Source organism: Antedon mediterranea, chromosome 3 (assembly GCF_964355755.1).
Source record: "Antedon mediterranea chromosome 3, ecAntMedi1.1, whole genome shotgun sequence".
NCBI classification, from domain to species: domain Eukaryota; kingdom Metazoa; phylum Echinodermata; class Crinoidea; order Comatulida; family Antedonidae; genus Antedon; species Antedon mediterranea.
The window spans coordinates 10,651,404-10,668,636 of NC_092672.1; the positions used below are offsets into that span (position 1 = coordinate 10,651,404).

The window sequence follows — 17,233 nt, forward strand, 5'->3', positions numbered from 1 at the left end:
ACGTTATAAACTGCGCCCTCTATTTAGTCAAGCAAATCGAGCTTGGTTAGAATTACGTAACATTTTTTTCCAACGAGGTCGCATTGTTTTTATTTGGCAGCAGAGCGTCGCGTAGTAGGTGCTTTTGAAAAAATTATGTAAGTAGGCCTACTGACGTATTATTTATTTATTTTATTATTTGTTGTTGAATAATTATCGGATCCGTTATTATTGTAAATGAAGGTGTTAATATGTGCTTTATCCTTGTTCCTGCATCATTATTAATATTATTTACTGTTGATTGCAGGGGTTTTTTTTAAATAATTTATTGACAATGTTGGAAAATTCAGTGAATGGAATGAAAAGTGTGTTAACCTGTTTTTAACCCACATGTTTTTATTCTGTCTCTTTTTTTTAACTAGAGTATCACTATCATGGCACCTGGTGGTAAAACAAGGAAATCATCAAGGAAACAAGTTGACCTAAAAACCAAGAAACATGAAATCAAATTAAAGGTAAATTATAACACTGACTGAGAGTCTGAATGAATATCGCCCTCCATGTTACCCACTACCAGGGAGTTGTTTGCAACTCCTAGCTGCTACTACCAGGCAGGGAGTTGTAAAATAAGACTCCCTGATGCTACATTGTCATTTTTTGGCTCGGATTGATCTCTTTGTAATATTTTGAGTAATTATACCGTACTACTATATTTCTTTATTTTTTCATTTTAGATAGAGAAAAATGTAAAAAATAATTAATAATGCTAATGTATAATAAAGAGAAAATGCTTTACTTATCTTTAACAGCAATAAAATATACACAAACAACAGGACAATGAGCTCGCCTTGCCAAGATAGAACTCGTAACAGTCCTTTGATCTTATGTCTGGCTGCTACAAATACCATGCATACACTGTGTACTATGATACATAGTCTACGGCGCGCAGCATGACCCTGATCTTGTCGCAGCCACAGATACATTGAACTTGTTATAAAACCAATAAAACTTAAAGCAGTAAATACTGAAAATGTGCACTCCATAGGATTTTCCTCCATAGCTGCGGCCTGTGTGAATTACAACCAGAATGGGAATGTTATCTTTCAAAGTTGTTAAAGCTGGAGAACAACTTTTTATAAAATTCTTTCAATGATACTACTAGGTTTAAAAAGTTCTTTTTTCCCTACAGATTCAAGCAAATGCCAAGAAACCAATAATCAGGTGGCAGAATAAGAATATTTTACACACATTGTATCAATATCGGGCTGGGTGTTGTACAACCAACAACATTAGACAGGTATGTGTCCAAAAACATAAAAATAAATGTCTTAAATCACTAATTACCTTGAAATTTAAAAGACCAATCAATACATATTTGTTTAATGGTAAAGAAATGCAGAGCTTATTCTCCTGTTGTCGCTTCCCATTTTTCTTCCAACATCCTGGAGTTCATTACGTGTACAGCCCCATTAGAGAATGTGTTCATTTTTACCCGAAGTTTTTCAAAACTTTGGGTAAATGTCACTTAACCTCCTACTGTGACATGTGTTTATATAAGTCCAACTTTGATGTTAAAAAAACAAAAAAAAATATCATTAGATAATATGTCTATTGCATAATACCTTACCCAGAATATAAACATTTATGTCAGTTGTCATATTAGAGTTAACAAATCATTTTTTTTACTTGATTTTGGATCTTCTTGACCTTTAACCTAAAAAATTTAAAATGCTAATTAATGTTAAAATTATACTCTGAATTACAGGCAATCATCAAACCATTTCAAGAGAAACTAACAAAATACAGGATATTACGAACATCCAGTCCATTTGACAGAAGAGTAACGTCAATGGCGTGGCATCCAACAAAACCGACCACAATGTGTGTAGCGTCCAAGAGTGGCGATTTTCTTTTGTGGGATTATGAAAAGTTGGACCACTCTCAGTTTGTTCGTGGAGTAAGTATAATAAATTTTGATTGCTTATTCTAAAATTGTAAAACTCTTTTAATGTCCAGAATAATGTACAAATGAATACGGACTACTTTTGTGTGGCACAGAAAGTGGAGGTACAGTTGAGCCGGCCCCTGTGGTTTTTATATTTTTCTAAACATTTCATTTTCAGATTGAGAATAACTCAAGTTTAATAGCCGATTTTATTGTAATCATAATTATTGTAATATTCTCAATAAGTACAGTACAATATAATAGGCCTACAGTATAATCAAAATATAGAAAATAAAAGGCATCACTTGATACACTGATGTCAAGAATTAAAGATTTGATCAAGGGAAATCTAGGCCTACTTCTATTTCACCATAATCGAAACTGTCCGAAGCAAAGATGTATTGTTCCCCAAAAACAAGAAAAATGAAGATTAATAAAATCAGATTTTGAATGCCATTTTGATTACTTTCTTGGAAAAAAAAGAAATTTAACCCAAAAATGCCTTGCCTAGCAGCCAATTTGACTTAGATTACAGTTTTTCAGGTACATTATTTTTTATTTTGATTCAATTTTTGGTGAATGAATAAATAACTATGTGACATTAATATTGCATATATTCAACAAACAAATTAAAAAAAATATATATTATTTTAGTCGGTCGGACAATATCTTTAAAGTCATCTGATTACGGGTTTTTTCACATCTCTCATGTTTTCATTGAGGAACCTTTTCAATTTTAAAACATTGTTTAAAGGGATGCAACATCCCAGCAATGAAGTTTGACCCCAATTTTATTTACACGGCAACATGTGATAGTTCGGTTCCGAGGCAGGATTTTGAAGGGCGCTCGCAACACGTTTTTGTGAACACTAATGATTTGGCGTCAGTTGGTTCTAGTTATACTTGTGTTAATTAGTGATGTTTAATTCTCTGCAGTTGGGTAAAGGTGGTAGTATTCCTGCTTTGAAATTTGACATAGACTCACCAGATCACATCTACACAGTATCTGGAGACGGATTGGTTCTACGTCAAGATTTTGAAGGTCGCTCAAGACAGGTCTTTTTCAATACTAATGATTGGTCGTAAGTTATTGTACTGATTCTAATGGCAAGAGAGAATGTTTGTAAAGAATGAAATGCCTTGCCATTGGCATCAATACCCATGACAAACTGTATTTCAGGACATTGATTCTGTAAACTGGATTCAGCCAGTACTGTGTTCAGAACTTTTATTCTGTAAACTTGATTCCGCCAGCTACTGTGTTCAGAACTTAATTCTGTAAACAGGATTTAGCCAGCTACTGCGTTCAGAACTTTAATTCTGTAAACTTGATTCAGCCAGCTACTGTGCTCAGAATTTAATTCTTTAAAATATATTCAGCCAGCTGTGTTCAGAAAATTTTAATTCTGAAAACATGATTCAGCCAGCTGTGTTGTGTAAACAGGGTGCAGCCAGCTGTGTTCATAATTTAATTCTGTAAATTGGATCAGCCAGCTGTGTTTATAACTTTATTTCTGTAAACTACTATAGTGGAGCACTGTGGCGCAGTGGCTAGAGCATTGGACTTGCAATCAAGAGGTTGTCGGTTCAAGCCCCGGCTTGGTCACTGCAGTGTTGAGTCCTTGAGCAAGATTCTTTATCCACATTTTTCCTCCCCACCCAGGTGATAGAAATGGGTACCGGTATGTAAAAAGTACTGGGAAGGTAAACCAGACTCGTTTGTGCGGGAGAAGTGGCGTACCCCCCACAAACATACACACTTAGTGGAGTCTGGCCCAAACGCTAAAGAAATGGAGATGGGCACCACGGCCTTAGGTTTCGACTCGAAACTACAGTATATTCAATCAGCTGTGTTCAGAACTTTAACTTTGTAAACTGGAATCAACCAGCTGTGATCAGTAAACCAGTTGAAACCTGTTATTTTATATAATTAATTAAATTTGATATAATTGATATCTTTTTGTGTGTTTCAGATTTTGGTTTTGCAGTCTTGATGTCAGCTTTAAAGCTAATCTTGTTGTAGCTGGCGACAATGTTGGCAAAGTTTGCTTGTTCACACGACAAGGAGAGAAGGTACTTTTTTATGCTTTTAAAACTGTTTCTCATATCACTGTTGAGCTTAGCAACCAACAATGTGTCAAATACTGTGGTATGATTTCAGGATTCTGTATTTGGTCTAAGAATGGAGGAGTTTCCTTCATTGCCATAGACTAAGATACCAGCTAACAATTACCTCATTTTGTTTATTTATATAAAACAAAGAAATTCTTCATTAGGCCTTTGTCATTAAGAATAGCCTATTGTTGTTGCACATACACCTTATCTGCTTTATTAAACACTTACTTTTGCTGGTGTATATAAATTAACTATCCATGTTTCAAAGTTCTAAAATAAATTTGTGTTGTACTTTTCAAGAAATATCAATGAATTGTAAATGCATTGATTATTGCTGGTTATATTTTTCTGGATACAATTTTTTTTAAAATGTATAGTGATAATATTTCAGTTTTCAAATATAGTAATATCCCTGTTGATCGAGAATTCTTTTTTAAAATAAAATTTGGTAACAGGGAGTTTGTGTCTCACATAAGATAACCATAAAAGAGAAACAGAGAGAAATAGAAGTGAAAAAAAAAAAAGGCAAATTGATATTCTGGCCCATATTGAACCCACAGAGAACTCAGGATAACTTGTGGACAGAATCATGCCATACAAACAAACACATTTCCAAACAAGCTAGTAACTATAGGCCTACTTGGAAAATGCAGATATTGTGTTAAATAATAAAGGAAGACATCCAGCCATTGAATCCTACTTTTTTTCCAATTCCATTGTTAACATTTTAACTCTTGAAATACCTAAAAACAAAAGGTTTTTGTCTTCTGTCTTGAGTTTGGTTTAAGCTGTTACTTTTAAAAATATTTTGAAAACCAATTGTTGACTTGTTTCTCAAAGCAGAACTCATACAGTATCAATGATAACAATGTTATGGCAGTATATGATAACAATTTTTAATAATTTTGTCACCATTTCTAGTGTCTTATGAAAATAAAATTGAATTGAACAAGTTAAAACATAACAATTAATAATAAAAACAATAGTATTATCCTAAAGCTCTGTCCATATATGGGCACATCACATTTTGTTGTCACATAAAGTTTTATAGTATAGACAGAGCTTAAAAATCACAATTTTTTGGCAGAAAGGACTTGTTTCCTTTCGTCACTCGCCACAATAATATTTTTTGTGTATAGTTCTTTCATTTATTATGTAGTAATGTATTATTTATCAAAAGGTTTCGTCTGATCGTCTGCACAAAGCAAAGGTTACACATTGCGAGTTCAATCCTTCTTGTGATTGGTTGTTAGCAACTGCGTCCGTTGACAAAACTGTGAAATTATGGGATGTCAGGATGATGAAAGACAAGAACAGTTTTGTGCAATGCTTGTCACACGAGAAACCTATTAATTCTGGTAATTTCTTTTAATGAAATTTTCCATCTAATTAGATGATTATAGAAACAAAAGGGGGCCTATAATTTTAAAGGGTAGTTTTAATGAACTAGCTGAATTTTTTTATACGAAGTTTCTGCATCTAGGCCTACGCCTTGGAGTAAATATAATCCCCAGGCTATATCTACCCCTATATAGCGCGCTAATGTGTGATGGCTGAATGGGCAGTGTGTGGGTCTTGCAACGTCATGCTGTAGCGTTAGGCTAGGGTTCAAAACGCATTGGTATAATTTTTTTTTTTGCTCGCCATCTTCTTTATTGACTATCATCTTTTCTCACCATTTTCCTAGATGTATATTTTTTCTTAGGTTATGAGGGCCCGAGACAGAGGGTGGGATAGGTATAGATATTTGCATAGTGTAAACCTAGCCACTACGTTTTTTATATATATTGAAAACGATTATTAGAAATTGAACATTAGAAGGATGTCACTAAAAATAGAAACTTTTGCGGTTGTTGGGATCCTTGATATATGGTAGCCACACACCAATCTCTTAATTGGAATTTACATAGCCATTCCAACCTATCTAAAAAATATTAATGCCTTTATATACCGTAATAATAATAATCAATATGATGAGCAACACAAAAACAAATTTAGGAGTTCTGTTCATGTTTTTGGCTAATTGTTAAACTAATAAAGTACTTAGTGCAATAATAATTTGTGCTCTACTCTAGCTTATTTTAGCCCTGATGGTTCTAGACTACTGACCACTGACCAACACGTTGACATTAGGATATATTCAGGTCCTTATTGGTCAGACACCTACAACACTATTGTTCATCCGCATCGATTCTATCAACATATTACGCCTTTTAAGGTAAGTAGGCCTACTGCATGCCAGAAATAGATATGATATAAAAACAAATAATATGGCTCATCAATTTATTGGTTTTTATATTTATTTTATGTTTTATAGTTTTAAATTTACAGAAAAGAAACATTTTATAGATTACATCTTCTAATCTACTCATATGTCTTCTAGGCTGTGGACATTAAGCTTAATTATTATTGATCTGTGGTGAATCCAGGAGCGAGGGCCTACCAATTTGAACCTATTTTCTGCATTCTATTTTTCAACATTTAAAAAGTGCCCCTTAAGAAGAAACAGAATTTCTAAATTTCTTTCGTACTATTTTTTGTTAACATTCTGAAAATACTGTAAGCAGAGGTCTAAGATCTTGTGTTCATTGTCACTTTACCAAGTTTTTTGTTAGCCTAAACACAAATTTACTGCAGTCAACCACAAATCTAAGATGGTTGTTCATGACTCAATAAGAACTACATGAAACCAATATTTCCAGAAAGCATTTTTAGTGTGAATATTCTCATTAATTTTACAGGCTACATGGCATCCAGTGCATGATATTATTGTTATTGGTCGATATCCAGATTCAAGTTTTCCTGGTTACCGAGATGGAGAGTGTCGTACTGTTGACATGTTTAATGCCAATACTGGAAAAATAATTTGCCAATTGCTGGATCCTAGTGCATCTGGGATAATATCGGTAAGAGGATAGACATTAGACTGGCTTAGCCGATACAGGTCAACATGAGCGTTCCAAGCAACTGATCGCAACTTTAAGTAGCACACAGTTGGCCAAAATATGTCGACATTTTGCATAGTTGACTTGCTTTCATTTGAACATAAATTTTGAAATGTGTTACATTTGCAGGTTGCAACATCATGACAAGTTGCAATCAGCTTAATGGAAACATAGTATTTTATTTCTGTTCAATTGCTTAAAAGTTGATAAAAATGCTCTTGCGCAACTACAGTTGCGCTCTGTGTCAACCTAACATAGCATTTCTACAGCATTGGTTCGGTTTGGTTGTGGATCTTGGATGAGCAAAGATCTCCCTTTTAATATACAACAATCAAAGAAAAAGAAACAGTTTATTACTTAAAAATTAAATTGGATTGAATTTAGTGGTGTTTAGGTAGAAAAATAAAGGTTTTGCGTAGACTAACTTATTGTAACAACTTGTTTCTACAGTTAAACATGTTTAATCCCAAGACAGATGCATTGGTCTCTGCAATGGGTAAGTTTTCTGAAATCAATAATCTCTATTTTATTACTTGTTTAAAGTATTTTGCAGCGAAAAACCAATTTAGTCAATTTCCCAACATATTTCCAATTCATTGGTTAATAATTAACCTTCAAGAGAGTAAATTTAGATCTAGAATTGATTTAATTGATGTTTGTTAGTGTGAATATGATATTTATATTATAATTGCATTAACTTACTTTCACATTTATATTACAATATTTATAACAATAAAACATATTGAACTGATAGTTTTAAAACAAATTTTTAAAAGGAATTGACAATTACTGATTTGAAAATAACATTTTTATTGATTTTTTTTTATTTACCCAAAGGATATCACATTCTAGTGTGGATAGGAGATGAAGAAGCTTTTGAGAAACAACAAAAAGTGATGGAATCGTTACGAGCAAACAGCTCCAACATCGGTGGCCCATCAACGTATAGAAGACCGAGACGAAGAAGAGATAATAATGATGAGAATGATGAGGATGATGACGATGTCTCTTCAATGAAAAAGAAAATCAAAAAGCCTAAACAAAGTAAAGCTAAAGAGGAAAAAGAAAACCAGAAAGTTAAAATCAAAGGAAAGAAATCAAAGTGATAAAGTAGTGTAAAGGTCTGTCTACACTATCACACTAGTTTGTTATATGTGTGATATTCCCAAATATGGTAGTGGTATGACATCATCATGTCCATATATGAGCACATCACATTTTGTTGTTACATCAAGTTTGATAGTGTAGAAGGCAGAGCTTAATTAATTTTATTAAAACCAAAGACGATCTTGAAGAAAGGTGAAACAATGTGTATTCTGTGTGAATACTTTTATATTTTATAGCATGGAAAAAGTTTGTCTATTACACTTGTAAAAATGTACAATATTTGTTTGTCATATGAACAAACAATTTGATTACTCTGTGATCTTATTTTTCTTCCATTTTAACTATTAGTAATTGTAAATATTGACATTTTAATTTTAAAAAATGTATAAAAGTAAGATATTTCAAGCATAATATTCTTAGACAAGAATAAGTTAGCTGATACTATATATATTTTTTTAAATAAATTGTTATACTGTCGTGCAGTACACACCATTTGTTAGACATTCATATAAAAGACAAACACATATCTATGTGAAAATTGTCAGTATTAATTTTTTTTAAATGTTTTAATCATACAGTACAAATGTAGAAATGTACATTACTATGGGTAACATAATGCTATTTTTCTGGTACTGTATTTTATTTATTGTGTTTTAGTAAAGGGGAAAATATTAATAACCAAACTGCTATTGTAAACAAAAATTGGTATGAAAAAGACTTCGTTTTATAATCTCAAAATTGTGACTGTGATTTTAATGTGTTTATTTTTTATTATACTGTAAGATTTTGTATTGTGTATTATAAGTACAGTAGTAGTACATGTTTTAGTCCATAAATGATTGACAAGTTTTTACAATAAAAATGTATACAAAGTCAACTCTTCTCTAATAAAAACCCATGGTATTGAAAGTTTAAATGGAAAACCACCGATATCGTTAGCTACGAATTGAACCTTTTTAATTTCAGATTTAATGCTTTATATATAGTCAATAGGCATACAATACAAGATACAATGCGAAAAGGCTCTATGGCTAATAACTAACTAACACGCAGAAGTACAAAAAGGCAGACCTTAAAAAACATAAAGAGAAACCATAATATAGAAGAAAGATTATAATACCGTATATTCGAATAAACGCCCCGCTTTGAATAAACAGAACATCATGTGGCCTTTATTAATTTCCTCGAATAAACGCTCCGCAACATATTATATATATATATATATATATATATACATTTTGATAAAATTTTCACTTTATTTTATCACTTCCTGATATTAAAAGTGTATTTTTTCAAAGCTAGGGGGTATTTATTTGATTATACTTGTTACCATATTACACCCAAAAAAAAAAACGCCTCCCCCGAATAAACTGAACAAAAACGCCCGGGTATCCCTTTTCATACAACACAGGGTATCCCTTTTTATACAACAGGGTCTCCCTTTTCGTACAACACATGATCTCCCTTTTCGTACAACACAGAGTCTCCCACTCTCCCTTTTCGTACAATAGCGTCTCCCTTTTCGTACAATAGCGTCTCTTTTTTCGTATTGGGTCTCTAGTTTCCTGAACAGGACAGTATAACAATTCCCAAAAATATATGGCAAGCATTAAGGGAAGTAAACTAAAAAGATTTTAATTCCTTTTCACGTTGAAGCTGCTGCATAAAAATAAGTACAATACTAGAATTTAATTCGTCACTTTGACGAATTATAGGTGATAATTTTTATCATTTTATTGACATTGACATGATTTATTATCTTTACTTATTTAAGTTAGGACCATATCAGTCAGATTTTGTTATAGACACAATGACCCGAGAATCACACTATAGGCCTACTGACGTTTTGAGTCCATCAAAATGCCATTTCGAAATTAAGTAGATGGAAATAAGTCAACCAATAAAGATAATATAATGCACTGACGTAGATTGTAGGGTTGAGCCGATGAGTCTGAAAACAAAAATCATACATTGTCTCGAAATGCTCTCTAAAGTAACAATATGTTTTTTGTTTGATCTGACGTACACAAACACTGGCATAGGCTTGTCTTTGTTGTTGCATCATCGTCAAACACCACAATAATGTTAAAATATAATGATTTCACGTGCACAATTTATAACTTACAAAATCACTGTCATTGTCACCTGCCAGCTATCACGTAGGTTTCGAACGTCATCCAAGCCATGAACATACCGAATGAGTCGCTTCGAATGATTTAATTTAGGTCTCTACTTAATCAACGATTTAAAAAAAATATATATATATATATATATATATATATATATATATATATATATATATAATATGTTTAAAAATGGATTTATTAATAATACGGACCATACAATAAAGGTACTTTTTTTACAATTGTTTAATAAGTTTTGCCGTAAGATTAAATAAATAAAATTGGAATAAAGACCAAAACTCTTTCTACACTATAAAATAGTTTGTCAAAAAAAGTGCGATGTGCCCAAATAAGGTAGTGATATGCCCAAATGTATGGTAGTGATCATCATGTCCATATATGGCCACATCACATTTTTTTGTCACATCAAGTTTGATAGTGTAGACAAAGCTTTACGGCGAATGACAGAGGTAGGTTTTACCCAATAGGCAGCTATCAAAATACATGCCGGCCCACTATATATTACACATAATAGGAAGATTAAATTGAGGGTTTATAAGGCAGTTACTGTTGTTAATTGTTCAAGAGTTGGTTATTTTTTACACTGTGAAGCACATACTGTACCTTCCTTTAAATTGTCTTTTGTGAGTTGGTCAACAATCCTCTAAGCTAAGATGATTCCACAGCTGAAGCCTGTTTACCTTATGTGTTGTGTCATAATTATGCAAAGCACATCTGCTTGTAATGTAACTCCGGATCCGGATCCAGATCCAATCTTTACTACAGTGTCGATACCAACAACCGGTAAGTTTGTAATTGTTAGATGATATTGATTGAGATTTTTTAATCATTTAAAAAACTGTAGGCCTATTTCATAAAACAATACTTTTAACGACACTGTTACTATTCTTGTAGCCGTATTCTTCTAAAGACGCATGGCTAGCTGTCGTGTTGGGTGTTTACTTGAGATATCCACGTTTATACAATTTTAATTTAACTTGTTTTGATTTATATAAAATTGAAACACAATGCTATTAATTAAAATGAAAAACAATTTAAAGTGTTCTTTCTACGATTCTACTTCAATCAGTTTTAAATCATAGTTGTTGGCCTAAATTGTTGTGGTTTTGCCAAGTAAAGTTGGTACTTGTAGTTACATTAATTGTTGTATAAGTATGAGGTATAGATTGAAAAGGTAATTCATCACAATTGAGTTCGCGTTTTCCAGTTGTTTTGGTCATTGTTCCTCTCTGTTGTTGGAAGCAAAAGTGTTTCAATCAATCGGATCTAATGAATACGTCGAATTAATGTTAATTTTTTTCCGATCACGTTTTCAGTTACAGAAGACTGTATGAAGTGTATTTGCCAAGTCGAGTCAAACTGTGCGATTCCCAATCCAGTTTGCAAGAATGACGTCGGCTCATTGTCTTGTGGCCCTTACCAAATTAAGGAAAATTATTATGAAGATGCTCAACGGGAAGGAGAGAACCTAGGCCCAGGTAATTTGTTAATTTTAATAATGCAATTTATTTTATGTGATGTTAACATTTTGTACATAACTATATCCAAGGCAATTATTTTTTCAAAAAGGCAGAGAAAACAGACGATACAAAGATAACCTGTGTTTATTCAAATTTCAGAGGCGTCTATTTTTTCCATATTCAACGTATTAAACGAGCTGACGTATTTTTTTAACCGAATATTTGACGGTTTTTACATAAAAGTAGTTGGCCAACTTGCAAATATTGAGAAAATAATCATATTAAAAAGCATTTACACACTTAATTAGCAACGGTGGAAACAAGTGGAATTATTATCAATGTAACGAATAGACTTTTGTACAAAACAAACCAACATGTTTATTTTTAAGATGTGGGTCCCTTGGATGATAATTATAATTGTCTTTTATTTTTTTAATTTTTAGACTGGAAAAGCTGCACAAAGACGTTTGAATGTAGTGAACGATGCGTTCAAGGGTACATGGCTCGTTATGCAATTGAACGCCGTATTGGTCACGATCCCAAATGCGAGGATTTTGCACGTATCCACAACGGAGGTCCTAACGGATATAAAAAAGACAGCACTAAAGGATACTGGCAGAAAGTTAAAAAATGTCTTGGAAATTAATCCACAAAAATGTCAAATCGATTCAAATGAATTAATTATTTTAGTGGAATCTAGCCACAAATTAGTTACCATTTAAACTGTATGTAAAATGTTTAAATATATATTAAAGCAAATAGAATAATTATGAAATTTTACATTTATAAGAAATCTGGGGTTTACAATTTCTTGAACATATTTTTTATCTTTTATAGTTTATATAATTATGAGCACATTAAGTGTTGTTAATGTTATTGAATGAAGATAACAAAGCAGGCTTGTCTGTGGTTTGAGCAATGTAGAGCATACGACGCGATTAGTCAACTCATTGTTCCTTTGCGTCCAAGTGAATTTTAACCAAGCTTTATAGTTGCAAGTTATGTTTCATCAAATAAACATTAATTTTGTTAATTAAATTCCAATAAAGCAATACAGTTTTGTTGCATGTTAATTGCACCCTTATTATTCTCCAGGCAAACACATCCTGTGTTTTATGGTGGACATTTTAAAATCTAAAATGGCGGCTTTCATCAGGCCAGATGAGCTGAAACTTTTTTGGTAGATATATTGAGCCAATAGACACAAATAAGTTGAGAAACACTTGTCGCTACTGTTTTCCCGGAGAAATTAGAAAATGGGGATACTGTAACAGTTCACTGTAGCTAATATATTATATATATGACTATCATATATGCAAATAATGAATGTTTATGAGTGTAATGGAACAAATATGCATTTGTTACCAATAATGGCATTTGGTGAATGATGAAAGGTTATATATCACCTTAAGTTATATATATATATATATAAATCCAAAGGCAAATTACTGAAAAAATGACAATTCTGTGGGTATCAGTGGCTGGATCCCAATGGAGATACAAATGAAAAAGCGAAAAGCTAAATCAAAACGATAAAGTAAAACATCCAGAAAAGTTAGCAAGCTTTCGGGCAACACTAGCCCTTCATTAACCTTTCATCATTCTAATGCCATTACGCGAATATTTTATAGGTGGCGCTGTTGTATTTCAAAAGCAATACAGTAGTACAACAAAAATATTTTCCAAAACACGAACTGATTTCTTATTTCGTACACGAAAAAGGTTAAACGATCGTTTACTAGTGCGTACTATTTCACGCTATTTGACCCACAATCATCCAATCAATTGACAGAAATTTATTTAGGTGTTATATAAAAATATATATATCGGACGTTTTTCACAATAAATATTTCTTTTTCTTTCTAAATTGTTTTTCTAAAGACCACATTACACTACAATATTAATTAATTAATTAATTATGCTTTCCGAATTTTAAAGGTAAAACAAAAATACTGATCAACTAGGGTATTTCGAAACTAAACCCGAGATCCAACTCGAAAGGGGAGACCTTATAGGAAAAGGGAGATCCTAATATTTAAATGGGAGACGCTAATTTATGAAAATGAAGACCCTAATGTACGAATATGGAGACATAATATATGAAAATAGAGACCGTAATACATAAAGGGAGACCCTAAAATATGAAAGGAGAGACCATAATGTATATATATATATATATATGCCTCTTGTGTTAAATAAAATGGACCAGAGAATCAGAAATAAAAGATAATGAATAAAATGTCTTGGACATAATATAAGGCCTACTATCCTTGAAAGTTGTGAAGTGTGGTTTGTGAAGAAAATGCTAAGGATTTTGTGGACTGATAAAGTAACCAATGTAGAGGTGTTTAGGAGAGCCGAAATAAAAAGGAAAGGTGTAAAGGTAATGAGGATAAGGCAGCTAAAATGTCTTGTAGGCCATGTAAACAGAAAAGATGGCTTGGAGAACCTGTCAATAACCTGAAAGATTGAAGGAAAGAGGAGCAGGGGTAGAAAACGTGTAATGTGAATGACAAGCCTAATCGAGTGGTTGCAAGTTAATGGAATAACGAACCAAGGAGTGGACCTTTTAAAGAAAGCAAAAAGCAGAAAATTGTGGCAGACCATGATCGCCTACGTCCGTACACTTCGCTAATGCAAACGCTTTCTGTCGAGCCGTCTGTGTAGTCGAGTGGATTAGAAAATGGACTTTCTACTTATTGGGTTCGAAACCCATGAGTAACTTATTTTTACTTTTTAGTGAAAAAGAGAGAGATTATTTAGAGGGTTAGGTTTAAATATATTTAGGAAGTAGTTCGGCTATCTTTCACATAAGGGGTCCCCAAGTTATGTACGAAACAAAAAATCGCCCCCAAGACATCCAAAACCTTACATTTTATTTTATTTTCTAAGTTAAGAGTAGGTCTTTGCGGATCCTAATTGTAATTCATCATTAACTACATGCTACAACTAACAACATGAATTAAGCTTTTCATAATATGGCATTGATATCTGAACATACTCTTGTACAATTTTGGGTAACTCCTCAATTGAGGGAATAGGTTTTGATAGCTCTTTTTTAAAACCACCCGCTGTTAAACTGTTGGAAAGCCAATTATAAAAAGGCTCTATATCCCAAATTGACTGGGCCACGTTCCACTCTACACTTGGCTTCCTATCCCAGCTTAGTAAACCATCGTTATACTCAAACCCAACGGCTTCACAATATTTTTGTAGAACTTGTTTGGGATTTTTAAGCAAATCGTCTGCATTTACAACAAATGGTTTCTTGCCGTTTTTATTTTCAAGATAGCAGTATAGTTCCCAAAGCTCTTGATAGCCTAAGCCTTCTGGAAGCCAACGAGAAAGGTCGCCATCCACGTCATCTGCACCGGTAGATACCATCACATTGTAATAAGACAGGAATGATTTGATTGGATGTCGTATAAGAAATGAGTGTTTATAGCCTTTAGCAATTTTGTCATACCGTTTATGAACGGCGTAACCCATATCTTTTACAAAGACACATTTATTCTCTAGTGATTTATCTTCCAGACTTGCCTTCACTTTGTCATAAGTATACTCCAATTCAGCAGGAGAATTATCCATTGAGAAAAGACGTCCTTCCGGACCGTAGTGATCTGCGCAACCGTATGGTTCATAATATATTGCCACATTATCAATACTTTCCATGCTTCTGGTAAAAGCGGTAGACAGGGATCGTGGAACTGCCCAAAGAAAAACGTGCGCATTTCTTGATGACGTCATGGTTTTCTACGTTTCAAAATAAAGATAAATCTTTATTGTCATAAACATAATATTGTCATAACATTTTTACAGGTAATGTTAAAAAGTTACTGTAAACACATCTAGACCCGCAGAAATTCACATTATATACGGTACATTTAAAAATACAAAACTTTGGAAAAAAGACATTGATATTGAATTAGTTTTACATTTTTAAAGAACGGCGACCATATTTGAGTACATGCTTATCATTTTAAAGGGTCATAAATATTTCCATTATTACTTATAGACTTGTTTTTAGGCCTAATATTATATTATGTCAACAACAAAACGTTACTTATGTTTTCAATAGTCATAGCAGTAACCTAACTTGTATTGGTCTTCTAAAAACGTAGCCTGTAGGTATGCGATGAATATAAAGTCATTTTTTGTTGGTACACTGAGCTTTTATCCTTCCTAAAAAACCTCGACATTTTTGGTAATACTAGATTATAAATGGACAGATTTGTCCATATTTGGATACTAAATAGGCTGTTAAAGACTGTTAAAAACAAGCAAACCTACACTGAGACAAACATGAAAACATACCTCAAGGCGGGGGGAAATTAGATATAAAAAATTAGAAAACATTACCTAGAAAATAGTTTGTTAAGACTGAGTAACTCGATAAAATCTTGAAACCACCAAAGTACAATAAATACAAACGACGGGAATTGCAGAATGGACAACATACAATTAAACGAAAGTTTTAAAATCTCAATAACTGAACTTTAGCTTGGCCTCGGGAATCGTATTGTACAAAATAAAAGTTACAATTCACTAACCACTAACGTAACAGAATGGATTTTGTTAATACCGTACAACAACGAACAACTCGTAGTGAATGAACACCAGCTTCTTCTCAATTGTTTGGCATTCATTCATTTGATGAAAAGAAGATTTATATACAATTAAATGAAAGTTTTAAAATCTCAATAAATTTACAACGACCACTTAAGTGCTAGGCCTATTGTTTTTCGAACTGTCTACAACGATCAGTAGTCAGGTGTGAAACATAATACAATAGACAGTGAGTTTGCCTTCCTGACCGCCAGTGTGGAAATGCCTGTCAGCCTAAAGTTTTTCTCACGTCCGACCGCTTATTACAGTAACCATATCGCATGTTTCAGTATAGATATCTGGTGTGATGGTTTTATTGAAACAAATCCCGGTCCAAAGAATTCCAGAATGAAATTTAAACGAAATCCAACGGCCCAACTACATAAAATTTGCTATGTTCAACGCCCGTAAGTATTGCTAATAAAATCCAGGATCTTTAAGTACGGATAGAAAATAATGTTGATACAGTGTTGTTGACTGAAACATGGTTGGATCCAACGATTAAGAGTGCAGAGATGTTCCCGTTAGTGCAGAGATGTACTGTGTTCATAGAAACGACAGAAACAGACACGGTGGTGGTGTTCTGATAGCATGCAAACATTCCATAGATGTATTACCTGTGGACATTGACACTAATATTGAGATTCGGAGGAAGTATTCTGCTTGGTTGTGTATATTATAGACCCCTGAGTTTATCAAGAGAATGGTTAGACCTTGTGTTCTGTAATAATAATGACATTATTCATAATGTCACAGGTGAACCTGGAATTAGTACAAGTGATCATATAGATACAGTATCTTCTTTGAGTTAGCTGGACGGTTGGTCTGTCTTAAACAAGGTCCTAGATATTTTTATCAATATAAAAAGGTTAATCATGATGTTTTGTTCCAAACTCTTAATTTAGTCCCGTGGGATCTCCCCTTTACACAGCC

At 33.0% G+C, this 17,233-nt stretch overlaps 3 protein-coding genes across 3 annotated transcripts; 2 read left to right on the top strand and 1 right to left on the bottom strand.

The window, feature by feature from the left end:
- Positions 1–101: 101 nt before the first annotated feature.
- Positions 102–8,132, top strand: LOC140043554 (DNA damage-binding protein 2-like). The gene is made up of 11 exons (XM_072088078.1): positions 102–137; positions 402–494; positions 1,169–1,276; positions 1,745–1,936; positions 2,861–3,006; positions 3,898–3,997; positions 5,220–5,397; positions 6,115–6,257; positions 6,781–6,945; positions 7,435–7,480; positions 7,822–8,132. Exons 2-11 carry the CDS (start codon positions 414–416, stop codon positions 8,088–8,090), a joined length of 1,428 nt encoding a protein of 475 aa, XP_071944179.1. The 5' UTR covers positions 102–137; positions 402–413; the 3' UTR covers positions 8,091–8,132.
- A 2,619-nt stretch (positions 8,133–10,751) lies between these two features.
- On the top strand, positions 10,752–12,747 carry LOC140043555 (lysozyme-like). The gene is made up of 3 exons (XM_072088079.1): positions 10,752–11,018; positions 11,552–11,713; positions 12,139–12,747. Exons 1-3 carry the CDS (start codon positions 10,889–10,891, stop codon positions 12,339–12,341), a joined length of 495 nt encoding a protein of 164 aa, XP_071944180.1. The 5' UTR covers positions 10,752–10,888; the 3' UTR covers positions 12,342–12,747.
- A 1,807-nt stretch (positions 12,748–14,554) lies between these two features.
- Positions 14,555–16,240, bottom strand: LOC140043556 (uncharacterized). The gene is made up of 2 exons (XM_072088080.1): positions 16,055–16,240; positions 14,555–15,448 (listed from the first exon to the last, which is right to left on the bottom strand). The coding sequence occupies exon 2, from the start codon at positions 15,440–15,442 to the stop codon at positions 14,645–14,647; it is 798 nt and encodes a 265-aa protein (XP_071944181.1). The 5' UTR covers positions 15,443–15,448; positions 16,055–16,240; the 3' UTR covers positions 14,555–14,644.
- Positions 16,241–17,233: the final 993 nt, after the last annotated feature.